Raw genomic sequence first — 17,971 nt, forward strand, 5'->3', positions numbered from 1 at the left:
TCATCTCTTTTGTTTTATTTTAAACTTCCTTTGTTATTTTTTGTCTTTCTTTTTTTCTCCTTTCCTTATTTGTTTCCTGCGATTTTTCCCTTTCAACCCCCCCCTCCTAAGATTTTCACTTATTTTTTATTGCTTTATTATTTTATTTTTATTTTATTTTGTTCTCTTTTTTCATTTTTGAGACCGTCCCCACGACATCCAGTTTTCTTTGGGTGGGCAGAGCGTCGTCACTGCCCAGCCCTCCCTTCTCCCCGGTAACGCCCCTGATGGTCATCGTTTGTAAACTCATGATGTTTTTTGCGCGCCGCGCTTAAAGAAAAAGGCAGAAAGAAACGAAGCCGCCTCGTCATTCAAGAAGGCGACGCGAAGCCGGCGAAGAAGCGGAAAAGAGGAGGGAGTGAACGCGGATGCGGATGGCGAGGGAGCCGCATCACTCGGAGCGTCACGCGGCCGCCTCCGGATGACTCCGTCGGCCCGTGAGGATGGACGCTCTTGGCGGCCATATGCGAGGATCGCTTTTCCCCCACGCGCGATTTAAAAGCCGCACTCGACCCCCAAAAAGTGGCGCTGCGGATTTCTAGTCTCCGTCCCTCGGCCGCGGCAGTTCCGCCCAAGCGAAGGGGGGTGGGGGGGTTTTCGGGGGGCGATGGCCGCCGGCGGAGCGGCGGGAGGATGCGGAGACACGGTGGAGCAGTGCCGGGCCGAGGTGGAGCGCCTGAGCCGGGAGCTGGCGGAAGCCAACCGCGAGAAGATCCGGGCGGCGGAATGCGGGCTGGCCGTTCTGGAGGAGAACCAGAGCTTGAAGCAGCAGTACGCCGAACTGGAGGCCGACCAGGAGGCTCTCCGGATGGAGCTGGAACAGCTGCAGGAGGTGGGCTCGGCAGGGGTACGGCTTTCTTACTTCCACGAGGGAGAAGAAAAAAAAAAAAAGCATCCTTCTAGAGTCATAACGTCGCTTTATCCATCCATCCATCCATCTATCTATCTATCTATCTATCTATCTATCTATCTATCTATCTATCTATCTATCTATCTATCTATCTATCTATCTATCTATCTATCTATCTATCTATCTATCTATCTATCTATCTATCTATCTATCTATCTATCTATCTATCTATCTATCTATCTATCTATCTATCTATCTATCTATCTATCTATCTATCTATCTCTATGTAAAGAGAATGAGTGAGAAAGAGGACGAAAGAAAGGATAAAGAAACAAAAAGGGAGTGTGAGAAAGTGAGATAGAAAGAGAGAGAGGAAAAGTAGGAATTAGAGGAAGATAAAAAAGATATAAATGAAGAAAGAGATAATGAAAGAAAGAAAGACAGTAAAAAAAGAGAAATCAGTTAGAGAGAGGTAGGAAGTAGGGTTAAATTGACTCAGTCGACCACTAAAACAAACATGTTACTAGAAAATCACAATGAGTTGTTTTCAGAACAGGTTCGAGGGCACCCCAACTGTGTTCAAGGGCCACCACATTGGAGACCCCTGGGATAGGGTGATTGTCACGGTTGCCATGGCGCCTAATTGGCCCCGCCCGCTTGGCGCCAGCGTCGGCTCCTTCACAGATTTGCTTCCCTTCTATTTAAGCTCAGTGCTCTCAATCTCCCTTTGTCAGTCCGTCAACGAAACTCTGCCCCGCAAAACGTGGGTTTTGACTCGGTCCTGTTTCCTGTTGGTATTTCCTGTCTGGTATGGTTCCTGTTTATTTTGTCCTGTTTAATATCGGTTTCCAGTTTCGTTCCCGTCTTGTTTGTCCTGTTTAATTTCGATATCCTGTTTTGATATCAATCCTGTCTGTCCTCATCTGTCCGATATCTGCTCGGGCAATGGGTATCGATCTCGTCCGTCTTTGGCTTCCCGTCATTCCGCGCCAGATCGCTGCCCAACGTGCACGATGACTCCCCATTTCCTGTAAAATAAAAAGCTTTTGAGAGAAACGTCACGCATTTAGGTCCTGATCCTGTTCCGGTTCATGACAGTGATAGGGTGAAGAAATGTGTGGTAGCATAAGCACCAGGCCATATAGATGCCGTGTTTTCCTTTTTTCTCACTGTCAATGAGTCGCCGTTCTGCTTGCTTACATGTCACGGGATACTGTGGGTCAGCTTTTTAGCGAGGTGAATAGACCACACGGGAATGATTTTGGCATCTCGCAGCACTATTTCTGGTGCCCTGGTGTTACATTGCACTTCATCATTTGACCTATCTTCAAGCAAGGTTTTCCAGCTAAAACTTGCAAGCCTGGAGTCGGAAACATTTTAGACCTAAAGAGCCAAAAAAGCCAAAATATTTTAAGAGGGAGCCACACCATATATTTTTGGAACAAAATTCAACAAATCCGCCAAACCCGCTCTCCAGACAAAAGCTGGTCCTTCGGCACATTTTATTTTAATGTGTGACGTTCGATGATGTGTCCCATATCAATATAAATACACCACTTACAATTTGTCTCCCTTCTGCAGTTACTCAAGAGTGTTGAGGCTCATTTGGTCATTTTTTCTCATAAATAATAGTTTCAAAACTAGGTGGGAGCAAAGTTCTTTTGTAAAAATGTCACAAAATACTGCAAATGAGGATACCAACTTAGTTACCTTCAGTGCAGACGGCGCTGGGGAGGAGTAAAGTGCAAGGGCCTTGTGTATAGCTCCGCCCATTCCTACCGCTCAGCCGATTGCTAGAGCTCTGGGTATTTACAATTTGTTGCGTGGCTTTTGATGGCGAAAGACATTTTGTAAGTTATTTTCCCGGGAGTATTCGGACTTTGATAAAATGGAGCTGGAGAGAAGCATTGCATTTATTATAACGTTTCAAGATAAAATGAGAGTGCACTCCGGACCACTTGATTGAGAATGTTTGGGCCCCTCTCTTATTGTGAAAAGTTGTATATGTAACATGACAGACACTTAAAATTCAGACCTCATATTACAAAGCGAAAAACAGGAAGTGCCTCTACAATATTACTGTACTGCACATTGCTGAGTCTTCAAGGTTCATTGCTTGAAAGTACATTGATCAGCAAGTAAATACTTCACTGAAGTATGCAAATAAATATGACGTGCATTTACAACAACTAAAATAAATAATGTGACCATCAAATGAATGATGTGATGATTAAATAACTTAATATAGTTAGAAAACTCATGTGATAGTGATAACATTCTCAGTGATCTATTTTCATCATCTTTTCATTAAAAAGTGTCTAAACTGTCAAGAAACGGAACTGGATCAGAACCCAAATGCGTGACGTTTCTCACACAAGCCTTTTCCGGGAAATGGGGAGTCATGCGCGTTAGGCAGCAGTCTGGCGTGGAGTGACAGGAAGCCAGAGGTCGACGAGATCGATACCAACTGCCCGAGCAGATATCGGACCGATGGGGTCGATACCGGACAGGACGTGACAGACAGGATTGATATCAAAACTGGATATCGAAATTAAACAGGAGAAACTAGACAGGAACGAAAACAGGAGAAAAAAATAAACAGGACAAAAATAGACGGAAACAAAACCGGAATCCGAAATTAAACAGGACAAAAAAACGGGAACAATACCGGACAGGAAATATCAACAGGAAAGGACCGAGTCGAAACCCACGTCTTGCGGGGCAGAAGTTGGTTGACGGGCTGACCGAGGAAAAATGAGAACACTGAGCTTAAATAGACGCAAAGCCGATCCGTCAATGAGCCGCAGCTGGTGCCGCACGGGCGGGGCTAATTGGCGCCATGACAGCCGTGACACCTATACGGCTCGGGAGCCATAGGTTCCGGACCCCCGCTCGAGCCCCCTTGGTTATGAATAAGACAAGCCAGAAGCACTTAAAAGCTGAAAAATGAATGTTTGCATATTCATGTTGCGCACACACTCTCAGTCGTGAAGAGCGCTCCTGAATTATTGCTAACTAGCATCCAATCGTGAATCTTCAGCAGAATGGAGTTTATTCCGCTTGCTTACGAGAAAGAATGTTGTCGTTTTTGACAAACGCTACAGATATTCCAACAACGATAAAACAGAAATATTACTATGGAAATACTACAGAAATGCGACAAAAATACCACAGAAATGTTACATAAATGCCATAAAATACTTTTATGGAAATAATGCAAAAATACTATAGAAATGCTACAGAAATACTACTATGGAAATATGACAAATACTACAGAAATCTTACAAAAGTTCGACAGAAATACTACTATGGTACTATACAAAACTCCTACAGAAATGCTACTATGGGAATACTACAAAAATACAGCACAAATGCCACAAAAATACCACTATGGAAATACTACAAAAATACTACGGAAATGCTACAAATATAATACTATGGAAACAACACAAAAAAGCAGCCCTTTGAGACTCTTTGTGATGAAGGGCTATACAAATAAACAGGACTTGACTATTGGACACATTCAAATGAGTGTAGCGAATAGGGGCGGTGAATAAATGATTCTAAGGAACAATTTATTGAGCAATTGAATCAAAGAGACAAATTGATTCTTTTCCAAACTGGTTTTGCCTTTTTTTGGAGCACCACATACGTTTTTAGACCCTGAAGTCAGGAAAACGGATGAAACACCTTGTTTAGTTATTCTAATATATTTTCGGGACATAGTGATGGTTTTTCAGGTCCCTTTCCTGACATGGTTAGTTTGTGCCTTGCCATGATCACATTTTATACTACCAAATATACGCTGCAAGTGCAGCAGCAAAATGACCGTTTCCACGCCCAAGTGCGCATTTCGGCGACATGCAGAGAATGAAAGCCAAAGTGAAACTCAACGAAAAGAAAATCATATTCTGCAAAATTACAAGCTGCAAATAGTGAAAGATTTGGCCAAAAAGCGGAAAAAAAACTTGCTTGTAAGCTTGTAAGCAATTGACAAGAAGCGTCTGACATAAGGGAGGTGGAGGGAGGAAGCGGCGCTTCTTTTACCTCAACCTACCGAGGATGAAATATTATTTGGAGTTAGTGATTTGGAGTTAAACTGATAGTTTGGTAAGCGTTTTCTTTATCTAAATAAATAAAAGTAAAAGTAGTGCAAGTGCATGCTGTGCAATATCCTCCACGAAGAAAAAAACGCGAGAGAGAAGTCCAGACTTCATGATGAACATTTTAAGCCCAGATAAAATTCATGTGTCCTTGAGAAAGTTCAACCTGAAAACTGCAATGAGCAAAATAACAAACAAACAAACCTGGCATGGTGGTGGAATGAATTGACACCGAGGATAACAAAAAAAACTCAAAATGAGTTTGCTGAACAAAAATGTCCTTTTAAAGGCTTCACCTGGGCCCAGTTCAAAACAGCCACAAATATTACATTATTTAAGAATATCAGCATTATTTTCGCAGATAGAAGTACTCATGGTAATGGTATGTAGCATCGGTATCATTCATTCCATAAGATTTGGGTGAGGGTCATAAAATGGGACATGAGAAATCCCTAATATTGGAACTAATTGGCTAACTAACTGATTGACTAGCTAAGACACATTTTGCTCCGATATTGGATGGCTTTGGGTATCGGGAAGCTCTATTTTCCCCTCCCTTTACAATCTCAAGACTGTTCAAAACAAAAAGGTCAGCCTGCTGATGTAGCGATGAGAAGAATGGAGCAATGACAGGATGAGGACAGAAAAACAAAGGGAGGCCGCCAAGGGAGCGCAGCCGAGTATTTTTAAATGCGATTATCCCTCCTCCCTTTTTTTTCCGTGAGTTCAGCTTAATCCCTCCTTTAGGAGCGCGGCACTCCGACTTTCCTTTTTAATACCTTGATGGCAACGGAACAAAGAAGGAACGTCAGCCATTTTATTTTGTAAAGAGAAATGAGTAGCCTTATTCACTGACTCACTGCAATTTTGAGACTGAAAATTCTTTGGTTCAGAATCGAATTCGCTGGTTACCCGTTCGGCCAGCAGTTCACAGTTTCCCGCATAAATTCATTCCAAATATATCATATTCTGTCTAGCATTTATCATCAAGGAAGCAATAATGTATTTTTCGCTTTAAATGATTGATTTTGCAGTTCATTGACAATGATTGATTGTGGTTTGATTCTAACAAACTACGTTTTATTTACATGCCAAGGAAAAATGAATCAAATGAAAGAATAGTCAAGTCAGTTCAAGTCATGTTTATTTGTGACACCCTTAATCACAAAGAATCTTAAAAGGCTGCACAGACCACAGGTTATTGCAAACCATAGACTATGATGACACCGTCCCCTGATCTAAAACCTTCATGAAGGCAAAGAAAATCTCAAAAACCTCAACATGAGGAAAATGAAGAAACCTCGAGAAGGGACCGAAGAATAAAGCACATTGTTGACACAAGCACTCGTGGTGTTAGCAGGAGGGGAAGAGGAAGAAATAACGGAATAGGGTTAACTGTACTAATCAAGAAACCCCAGTTTAAGATAATCAACTCATTTAAATGATCAGGAATCATTTTAATAGTGTGTCGACATTGAATTTTTGACCAAAACCCCAAAGTAATTTTTTCTTGCATATCTCTGAGAACAAAGGGGCCCCCTTCACAAAAGGGTGTGTGAGAGAAAGCACACGGCCTTACAGGAAAATGAAGAAAGCCAGGTTCCTATCCCGTTTGGCGACGGACATCATGGCGGTTGTTCTCGTCCAGACGACAGGGACGGAGAGAACCACAGGTTTTCCAAGCCTCGTGGCTCTGAGGTGGCCAGGCCCCAAGCCTGGTGACCTCGGTTGGCCATCTTAGTCCCGGCCCATGCGACTCCATGCCCCCACCTGCTGAGTATTGCAGGCAGAAGTTCGATGAGATTGACCTACAGAAAACTCAGTTTGGTTGCCAATGCTCGATTTTCTTTTCGGTACGCATGCCGGTAAATGTCCCAACTAAACATTTTATCATCAGGAATAAGCATTTATTGTGACACAAGGATACAGAAATAGATTTTATTTTTCCAATAACAATGGAAAATTTATCAGTCGACTGCAGTAATTCAATCAGCAAGATAGTGACCAAACCAGTCGGAAGAAAAGTACCAAGATTCCGGCCGCCCTTGACTTGAGATGATAGCCCATGCAAATTCATATCATACCGACTTTCATACTGTATTGTGATTGGACACCTGCTCTGCCTTCCTCTGCATCTCGCTCAGAGTTTGTGTCCTGCTCCTTTGTCATGCCACCGAAGTGATACATCTCTCTATCTTTCATCTTTCTCGCCCACTCTCACTTTCAGTTGGCAGGGCTCCCAAAAAACATAAACTAATTTAAAATACTTGTTGAGTTTCAATTTGTTCTCTCTCTCTCTCTCTCTCTCTCTCTCTGTGTTCTCGGTAAGTCCGTTCTAATGAAGGGTGCCCCCCCCTCCAAAGAAAGAAAAGGTGATTGTGGACCTCATTAACCACCTAAGAGAGGGATCTCTATACACACAGTAGCTCTCACCGTCGTCTCAATTTTATGTGCCTCACGTATAAAGAAAATGAGAGGTGACTATTTTATGGGGGTGCGCCTTACAATCCCGATAATGCAGAAAATATGCTAGCTTGTTTTGACTAACAGGGTTATAACTCCTTTTATCATGTCATCGTATTTTCTTTCCTGGCATTTTAGCTACAGTTTAAATGGTTCCATTTTCCACGCAGCTGTTCTCCACACCGGTGGAGACAAAGGCATAACTTTTGGACCAACATTTGCCCACGATGCCTTTGCTCTACGCAGGCGTTCGGCCAAGCCTATTCCACCCAGCGTAAGGTTGCGGAAGACGGCGAGACCAACGAGGAAACGCTGCTGCGAGAGTCCGCCACCAAGGAAGCCTACTACATGGGACGGCTCCTGGAACTTCAGGCGGATAACAAGCACAGCCAGGCCGCTGCCACCAATGCCCAGGCTGACAATGACCACTTGAGCTACCTGCTGCAGGAGTTGCGGGAGGTAATGTGCAGAATTCTCCGAAGGCTTGACTTTTTGGAGCGCCTAAAAACCCTCATTTGGACAGAAATTTGAAAGTGCGCCTTATCATCGGATGCACCCTATATAACGTTAATCATACGATGTTTTATGGCATACGACCGTATGGTGATTCCCCTCGATGTGATCAATCATGTCAAAATACCAGCCGGTCTAAACAGTCACACAAGAGCTACTGTTGGTCAAACTCACACCGTTTGTGTCCACACACACAGACTGGCTTTAAAGTACACTCCTTCAAAGCATCTGTCGCTTCCCTCCTCCCTCGTGGCACGTCTTTTCTTAAAGGGACCATGCGTCAACACAAACAACGGCAACCAAACAGTATGAAACATCACTGATCCAATCTCAAAACATTCTATGCAACCGGAATCGGACCCGAGTAGAGCGCTAACACTTTACCAATCGACCACCAGTGGCAAGGAGGACATACGATAAGGCAATAGATCCTATCTCATTATCACATTATTTTTACTCACAGTGCCAGAAAGACTGATTATCATCCGCAAGCAAAACGAGCGTTGCGATAATGTTTTTGTTTGGGATCCAAGTATGTAATGTATATTTATTAGTTTGTTAGTTCGTCCACCCAAGAAAACGAGGAAAGAGTTTAGATATGGCCATCTTTCACAGGCAGTCTGGTAGGTTACCCTAGATGTGAATAGAGCCCAAAAAGCTGACTCTGCGCTCTTGGTTTTGTTGACTTAGCATTTTTTCCCCAAAAGACTCTCTTAGGAGGAACAACACAGTCATATATAAATATATATACATACTTAAATCCCAGACGAAACCATTATCCCCAATAGACTCTTAATAAAAACTGTAAAGTCAAATCAAACAAAAAAGCCATACAGATGACTGTGCAATAAATAGATTCTTCATTCTTCCTTTTTGTGCCTCAGCAGAGTCATGAAATGTTGGAGCTGCAACGGAGCCGCATGCGAGAAGAGCTCAGCGAGTACAAATTACGAGAATCCAGGCTGGTTCAGGACTACGCGGAGCTGGAGGAGGAGAACATTTCCCTGCAAAAACTGGTTTCCACTCTCAAACAGAATCAGGTATGGGGTTTTCCATACATACGACGTGTATGTTAGAGTCATCCCCGTTTTTTTCCGCATGGTTGCGTAAAATTCTTTGATTTGATTAGGAATTCAATTCTCCATTATGCATTGAAACCAAAACAAAGCCAATTCACATGCCCAAGCATCTGATTAACAAATACCGGTACTGTTATTTATAGACTATTATTTTTTCAGAAATAACTTCCCAACTGTTTTAAAAATAATCTTGCCGCTATATTGCGCTACAGTATTGATTCAGGACACGATCGACTTGACTTTAGAAGAAAGTTTGTTGCCATCATGTTGACATTGTGCGAAAAACAAATATGTGGGGTAAGAATGCTTTTACCTTCATTTAGCATTTGGCAAAGTCCACATTTGTTGGGGATAGAAAGCATCTTCCTCTGCCCTTTGGTGCTTTTAGTTCAAAGAATTTTATGGACACGATAGCTTTTAGAGAAAGTCAAAATTGAAAAAGAGTTCATGTAGGTTCGTCAATTTGGTTTCAATTGAGACCGCAACGGTAAGACGCATGCGGAAAAGGGGCGTGGCGACCCTTTTCACAAAACTGCGAAAAATTAACCGGGATAAGGCAGTTACCGTACAAGTTTATTTTCGGTACCCCGTTTGTGTCCAGGTGGAGTACGAAAGCTTAAAACACGAAATCAAGGTTTTAGAAGAAGAGGCCGATGTCGTGGACAGCCAGTTGCAGGACGCGCTCCGTTTGAAGGACATGTCGGACTCCCAGCTGGAGGAAGCCCTGGAGTCTCTGAAGAGCGAGCGTGAGCAGAAGAAGCACTTGCGCAGGGAGTTGCTTCACCACCTGAGCATGTGTGACGTGGCCTACACCGGCAGCGCTCACCTGGTCTTCACCTCGGCCCCGCCCAGCGGCACGGCCACTCCCACCACTTTGCTCTCGCCCACAGCAGAAGATCCAAAAAGGTAGGACCGTCTGAGGAGTCGAATTTCTTCTGAAGAACTGATGGAAGTCCGATTTGTTTCTTCTCAAACTCGCTCATTTCATGCTAATGGTAAATTATTCGTAACGTCTTTTCCGGACGATGAGGCACACCTAAGGCAGGATGGGTGAATCGTAGGTTGCCCATCCCCTCTCCAGGTCAACAAATGTTTCCACCCAGTCTCGAACCACAATAGGGCCAGAAAATTTTAAGTGTACCTTATATACCGAAAAATATGGTGGATACGACTGAAAATGCTTATACTAATTATACTATCCTTACCTTACCTTACCTTTCCCTACCACTATTCACTTGGCGGTTGTTAACTACAACACAGCACCCTGAGGCCATCCTGTCAATCTGTTTATAAAAACAAAGGACACTGCTGGAAGTGTGAATTTCCCTACGGGGATGAATAAAGGATCTATCTATCTATCATCTATCTACTACTACTAGTACTACTACCGTATTTGTGCAATGATTGATCAATCTATAAACCTCACTGACAGAAATTGTAAAACTTCATAATCACACTTCTTTTTACTCACAGTGCCAGAAATGAATGAAAGTCTTTCAACAAAAGAAAAGGTGAAAAATTGGAGAGACTGTCAAAATGCAGAACAAAATGGACTAATCAGTATTTCTGGCACCCTTAGTAAAAAATGGTGTGATGATGAGATCAAATCGAATGCATTTTTGTATGTCCCCTGTCTCTCTGGTGGTCTAGTCGCTAACTGTTGCCATATTCCTTTAAATGTACATCTTTTCAGAGCCTGATTTGGTACGTTTAACTGTTCCGTAGGTGTAATGGCCTCATTCAAGGCACAACGCGGATGACAACAGGGGAGACGGGCGGTGCTAATGGAGGATACCGCGCTCCGGATCGTAAAACCGAAGGTGCGGCGACCTCTGATCTCTTCAGTGAAATGAATCTGACAGAGGTGCAGAGGCTAAAACAGCAAGTGTTGACTGTAAGTCCAAGCTGTCGGTCATACCTGAGCTCCTTTTTACTCTTGAATCCGCTTTTGGATTGCATGATTATCAATCTGTATAGTCTTGATTTGGGTGATCAAGGCGAACTCTTGTGAATAATTTAGTGTAAAACAATCTTGACGGAGCGTATTCCCAATGTGCAGACCACGTGCTGGTATCTAACTGCTGTGTGGCTATTAGCACTCCAATCTGTATCAGCAATGCTGTATGATGTTTTTACAAAAACAAAATGGCAGCCACTTTTCTGGTTGACTCTAAGTGTTTGTTAAAAAAACAAGACTATCTATACTCTCATGCAAAATATATTCTAAAAACCCCACATTTATATTCTGTCCTCTTCAGATGGAACGAGAGAATGTGGTACTGATGACCAGTTTGCAAGAATCCCAGACACAACTTCTGCACACCCAGGGGGCTTTGTCAGAACAGCACGAGAAGAACCTTCACCTTAGCCAAAAAGCCACCACTCTATGCCATGAGCAGCAAGGGACCCAGACCAGTTTTGATTCTCCGCTCAACCTTGAAGAGCTCCAGGGACTTGATAAGGATAAGGAGAGCAAAGATGAAAAAGAAGAGAATAAGATGGACGCAGGCATCAAAAGTCCAGAGTTTCCATACCAATCGCCGGGTCTGGAGATTTTACAGTGCAAATACCAGATGGCCGTGACGGAGGTCGTTGAGCTCAAATCAGAAGTTAAAGCCCTGCGAGACAGATTGGCTCAGTGCGGCCAAGGCGAAGCGCACGAGAAGCCGAGAGAAAATGCTCTGCTACAGAGATTAGAGAGGAAAGTAACGGTTCTAGAAAAGAGCTACCAGGAGGGAAAAGAAAAGGTAAGCTTTCTGTCTTTTTGGATTAGCGCAGATCTCAATGAATTGCTGTGTGACAAATATGGGTCTAAAATCAAAAAGTCGTTTTCAAAGCTTTGGCATAACTCCAGCTTCTGTTTATTCCCAAAAAATAAATTTTTCTGAAGTTGTACAGTGTGTTCACGGTTCACTTAACCGCCTGGGTCGTCTAGGCATCATAGAGGACGAAAATCTTGAAAACGTTGGCCACTGCATACAGGTTCCTTACCTGAGTCTGGGTCGTGGCAAAATTGGCTCCAGTGCAATTCTTAAGGTTGTTAGCCCAGTTCTTTTTTGGCCTCTTGATGATCTTGGCCATTGGTCTGTGGTCTGCACACACTTTTCTTGTAGAGACCAATGTGCTCTCTGATAGTGTTGCCCATTGATTTGTTTGCCACATGGGCTAAGCAGCTGATGCTTAGAAGTTACTGAAACATCATACCTCCATGGTTCGGAAATGAAAATTTCAGACGAGGAACTGGACGACTTGTGTTCCCTGGTTGAAACAAACTACAAACAGTCAACTGTGTATTGTGCGTAATGTTGATTTTTAGATTTCCAGTTTGGAGGCCGAGTTGCAGGCGGCTCAGTCTTTAGCCAGCGAAAGCCAAGTAGCTTTGAATGCAGCTCAAGATGAATTGGTGATGCTGAGTGAGGAGCTCGCCCAGCTCTACCATCACGTGTGTCTAAGCAACAATGAGACGCCGAACCGTGTCATGCTGGACTACTACAGGTCCGCTTTACGTTTCTTTATGCACATATAGAATATTTCAGACGGACATTTAGGCCAAGAGTAATGATCTGGTGTACAGGACAAAATGAACTATTCCTAATCACGACTAAAGCTTCTGTATTTTGCCTTCCAGACAGGGCAGGGGGCTCAGGGGTATTTATGCCAGTCTCAGAGCCGTGTCTGCCGACAGCAGCAAAGTTCTTCTCACGCCGCGCCTTGCCAGGAGACTGGCCACCGCCACCTCCTCATTTTCCGGGGAGTCACGGAGCCCCTCTGAATCTCCGTCCAAAGAGCCGCTATCTGGCGGAGATAGAGGAAAGGAAGGGGGCAAGGCGGTCACGCCGGACCAGTTGGAAGAAAGCCCGACACACTGCGGTCCTCTAACCCGGTCGCCCAGCATCAGTGCCTCATCATCGTCCTCGTCTTCATCGTCGCCTGCTCTGGAGCCGGTTGGCGAGCTTCGCAGAGAACCCTTGAACATCTACAACCTCAACGCTATCATCAGAGACCAGGTCAAGCTGTCATCTGGTTTTCACTCAGAGTTTATTTGTTTTCATTTCCCCCCTGATATATCCGATGACTCTCCCAAATTTTTAATACCAATTTCTCAGGTAAAGCACCTACAAAGAGCTGTGGACAGGGCTCTCCAGCTTTCCCGCCAAAGATCTGCTGTAAGAGAACTTGGTCCTTTGCTGGACAAGGACAAAGAAAGCTGCATGGAGGAGATCCTAAAACTTAAGTCTCTGCTCAGCACCAAGAGAGAACAGATCGCTACTCTGCGGCTGGTCCTCAAGGCAAACAAACAGGTGGGACGACTGTCGATACTTGTGTCAGCATATGACTGATCGATGCTTGGTAAAATACAAACACCATGCCTAAAGAAAATCCATAGTCCCGTGTGTTGGATACCAGTTTTAAACTTCTAACTGCATTCTTAATATATGATACAATTGAAAATAAATTGTTGGAGAGCTGTTTAAAGAGCTAGGGTTTAAGTCGTACATACAAATCAAAAGCTGTGAAGCACATCTTTCGATCTGCGTGCTATATTATGGTGAGGCTAATTCAATGGCTGAGCTTTCAGAAGCATACTGAACGAATGAGATTTTTAGACCGTAACAAAATCCAGGACAGTAACACACTCGAAGATGACCCTTAAGAGTACTGCTTGTCCGCTTGTAGCGTATCTCACTTATAGGGATTGACACATACAAACCCAAAGAAAGAAATAAAATGGATCTTTAATACCTGTAAGATGTAAAAAAAAGCCTGTTCTAATCTAGTGTAAATCAATTTATAGATGGCAAGGCGGTAGTGAACATTTTAGCTGATACTATTAAGACCTGCTGATGCTTTTGGTGATTTACTTTCCCAGACCGCAGAGGTGGCTCTGTGCAACCTGAAGAGCAAGTATGAGGCGGAGAAATCAATGGTGACTGACACAATGATGAAGTTACGCAACGAACTGAAGGCCCTGAAGGAGGACGCCGCCACTTTCTCCTCCGTCCGAGCGATGTTTGCTACAAGGTCAGCAACTGAAATTCCCATCATGCTTCCTGAATAATGATCTAATTGGACCTCCCGCAGGTGCGACGAGTATGTGACCCAGCTGGATGATATGCAAAGACAGTTAGCTGCAGCTGAGGATGAAAAAAAGACCTTGAACTCTCTCCTGCGTATGGCCATTCAGCAGAAACTGGCCCTCACCCAGCGCCTTGAGGACTTGGCTTTCGACCAAGAGCAAACACACCGGAACCGTGGGAGCAAGCTGAACCGCAGGAAGACGAGCGCCTCTAAAGTAAGTCTCCAAACCTCGGCTTCGGCCTCGGACCTGGATCAAGGCTCCGGTGCAGCTCTGGTCCCCAGTTGCTCCTCCCCTTCCTGCCTTAACAGTCCGGGATCGGTTATTTCTACTGCTGCGGACTTGCCCTCGACGTCACCGATATCCCAGACGCCCTGTCTCAGTCCGTCCTCTCCTGCAATCGCCTCGTCCTCTGATACTCTTGTAGAAAAAACGTCAACCCCATCCTCCACCCCTCAGACACATACTCAGTCTCGGTGGAGCCTCGGGATGCGGACGTTTGTCATTGATTCTCGTAGCTTCGGAATGACCTCTCCCTTCTCCCGTAGCTCGACTCCTTCAAGACGCACCCCTCCGGATACTCAAACTGTAACCCCGATAAGACCTAACCAAACAAGTTCCACCCCTACGTCCTCCTATCATTCTCCACTGCTGGGACTCAAACGCTCGATATGGAGCCCCTTACCCAGAAGTCGTCCGTTGTCCAGGCTGACTGGAACTTCACTGCATCACATCCCACCGTCATCCTCTCTGTACTCTCCATCTCCCACCTATCACAGCACTTCTGGCGGTACATCATACAGCCACTCTAGCCACTACACTCCCTTGTACCCCAGATACTACAGCTCCTACAGACCAAGATATTGAGCCGACATTGAGGTTGCCTCTTCTTGAATCTGAAAATCTTGAAATCGACTATTTCTCTTACCAAACTGATTGTAAGTTCACAAAGTGGGACACAACCTGTTGTCCTTTTTTCCATTTTCTATGATCTTGTGCCTACACCTTGGCCCACGGATTTGGAAAATTTTGTGACATTTCTCAGGGAGTTGATACCAGGAGCACAAGTGGCCCTGTCATCCATTTATTCTGTGATGATGACTGAAGCCTGTTAATGGACCTTTTCCTTAGCACTTGAGTTGACATCTTACATGTAAGATGTGTTGAAAAACACATAGGTGTATTATCTGCTGTGTCAAAATGCAATTAAAAGTCATCTACTTTGCTAGGTTTCCTTCCTTGAGACTTTCAAGTAAAGCACAGATTGTGTTGACAATGATATCTATATGTTGTAAAATTCAAAGCCACAAATCTGCAGTTTAACACTTTCAAGGGTCAGAGACCAGAAACAAAGACAGGCCCCTCTTGCGTTCGTTTCTCTCAGTTTTATTGAGAAGGAAGAAAAGTCTTGCACCCACGATCCGGTGATCCTCGGTCACGGGTAGCAGATGGCTCGGAAGGCGGAAGTGGCACTTCCGTGGCGAGCGAAGGCAGTGTCGAGAGCGGTGAAAAAACAGATCGATGGCCGGGACGGCGAAGCAAAAACGTAATCGGGTTCAGAAAAGGGGTCGGAGCCGGAGCAAAAAAAAACGGACAGGTGGGAGTCAGAGTCGAAAAAGGCTTGCCTAGTGTTCACTAAGGTTCGCAGACGGACTGATAACAGGGGACAGACGGGACTGGGTTCGAATACTGATTGGGAGCCAATCAGGACCCGCGGCAGTTAGCGCCAAAAGAGCGGGCACAGCGGAGTCACATCATCATGACAATATTTCGATTTCGGTTTTCTGCTGTTGCTCAACTGAACAGCTGAACAAAGAGAGCCAAGGTTTTTCAGCTTACTTTGTGAGTTATCGTTAAATGTGAGAAATGGTTTATTTACACTGCACTCATTCACAAGCATTTATTGTTTTTTTTTAATTCTGTGGACTCAGATCATTCTCGGTTTGCTCTCTCTTTCCTTGCTCAAGTTAAGTATTGAAGTGTTTTTGAATATTTTAAGATAGCCCAGCACTATGTAATACAAACGGGCAGCAGATCCTCCAACATTTATTGCATCACTTCCTTGAAATTTCCCAAAACTATGGAGCACTAAGTTAAGTCACTGTTTTATCCTCAAGTCTTCAGTGAGACATAGTGACAGCGTTTGTCATTGCCACAAAAGTCTGTTTAGCAGTCTATTATTTGTTGTACTCACAGCTTCAGTTCTTCATTTTTTGATCTATGTTCCCTTTTTTTCCAGGGTGATTCTTCTTTTATTTTCTGAGCCAGACTTCAGGCTATTTTGCTGTTGCTACACTGATGATGCCTATTATTATAAATGATTATGTATGGCTTTGATTGGTTTTATCGCAGTAAATGCCGAACGCAATTTTCATTGTTGTATCGAAAATACTGATAAAAACATGTACCACAAACAGTATGTGGCTTTTTTCTGTCAGGACCAGAACGGGGAACAGGACCCACTCGTGTAACGTTTCTCACAAGTTTTATTGGGAAGACGGGAAAGGATTGCACGCACGATCCGGCGATCGCTGGACGCAAAAAGCAGGTCGTTCTGATCGTGGAAGTGGCACTTCCGTGGCGGGCGATGGCGGTGTCCGGAGCGAAAAAACAGGTCAGTGGCCGGGACAGGAGAGCAAAAAACGTGGTCGAGATCAGCAACCCGTCAAAAGCCAGGAGAGGAGAGTAGACGTGGTCGGAATAAAAAACGGATCGCAATTTGGGGCGGGAGAGCAGACGTGGTCGAGATCAAAACAGATCGTAGCGGGAGACAAACAGAAGCCCCAAAAAAAAACAGGACAGGCGAAAAAGTCAGAGATTTGCAGACGGACCGACAAAAGGGGACTGACAGGACAGAGTTTAAATATTGACAGGGAGTCAATCTGTCAACAAGCTGCAGCTGGCGCCACACGGGCGGGGCCAATTGGGCGCCATGGCAACCGTGACATTTTCCTTTTTCTAACGATCACTATTGTTTTTAAATACAAAACGTGATATTTTGTACATTATTTTCTTTTTGATAATGGGGTATATGAAATTACAAATTTGACGGTTGTTTAATTGTTCATACTTAATAATGATCTCTAAAACGAGACAAAGCGTTTAAATGAATAAAACAAACAAGAATCCCAATAGAATACGATGTGATTGTCGTAGCGCAAAAACATCGCACATTTGGGATTGAGTTCACACAAGCGTTTCTATCTCACGCCTGGATGCTAGTTGAAATATTTCAAATGTCAAATGGAGACAATTTGGTGAATGATTAAGACTGATGGCAACCGTTTGACTCTTGAATTATTGTTCATTCCTATTGGATTGTTCTGATTTATGTTAGGCTTTGCCTTTATTTGTATTTATTCATTTGTCGTCACACACAATAAAGTAAGGAGATGTTTTTTTGTCTGATTCCTTAACAGCAACGATAAGGATCAGCCATGTCATTCAGTCATTTTAATCTTGATGTAATCTTTTTCTTTTTTATTGCTTGATGTCTCTCTATTTCACTATCTATGTATCACTCTCTTTTTGCTCATTTTCACTCAAGTTTTGTTTCTTTTACACAAGTCTGAACTTTATATTACAATATGAGTATCATTGATATCATCATATTTGACATTTGGATTCTGTTAAGGGCTATACAAATAAATATGCCTTGACTATAACTCGGAGTGGATCAAACGGTTCTTGTTTCTTCAAATTGCGATCCGTGCAATCAGACACACCATAGCTTGCAATGTTTTGTGACTCTGAAAACGCCACTCAACATACCAATCTTCTCTCGCTCTATTTAAACTCGTTCTGCTCCTCCCGTTGTTTTGAGTCAACAACGCACACGCATCCTGTC

The 17,971-nt window shown here is 43.7% G+C and overlaps 1 protein-coding gene across 8 annotated transcripts; it reads left to right on the plus strand.

Annotated features, from left to right (window-relative positions):
• The first annotated feature begins 220 nt into the window (after positions 1-220).
• On the plus strand, positions 221-17,758 carry LOC148356118 (protein bicaudal D homolog 1-like). Of its 8 annotated transcripts, none has more exons than XM_088348222.1 (11): positions 221-886; positions 7,702-7,914; positions 8,853-9,008; positions 9,649-9,953; positions 10,773-10,941; positions 11,306-11,794; positions 12,364-12,542; positions 12,676-13,348; positions 13,918-14,069; positions 14,130-14,340; positions 16,563-17,758. In XM_088348222.1, exons 1-11 carry the CDS (start codon positions 647-649, stop codon positions 16,593-16,595), a joined length of 2,820 nt encoding a protein of 939 aa, XP_088204348.1. In that variant the 5' UTR covers positions 221-646; the 3' UTR covers positions 16,596-17,758. The 8 variants fall into 8 exon arrangements, with proteins under 8 accessions (XP_088204348.1, XP_088204341.1, XP_088204346.1 ...); XM_088348220.1 differs by lacking the exon at positions 16,563-17,758 and having other exon boundaries at positions 225-886; positions 12,676-13,054; positions 13,154-13,348; positions 14,130-16,540; XM_088348221.1 differs by lacking the exon at positions 16,563-17,758 and having other exon boundaries at positions 225-886; positions 8,856-9,008; positions 12,676-13,054; positions 13,154-13,348; positions 14,130-16,540.
• Positions 17,759-17,971: the final 213 nt, after the last annotated feature.

Source organism: Urocampus carinirostris, chromosome 11, assembly GCF_059441175.1.
Source record: "Urocampus carinirostris isolate Australia breed hairy pipefish chromosome 11, RoL_Ucar_1.0, whole genome shotgun sequence".
NCBI classification, from domain to species: Eukaryota; Metazoa; Chordata; class Actinopteri; order Syngnathiformes; family Syngnathidae; genus Urocampus; species Urocampus carinirostris.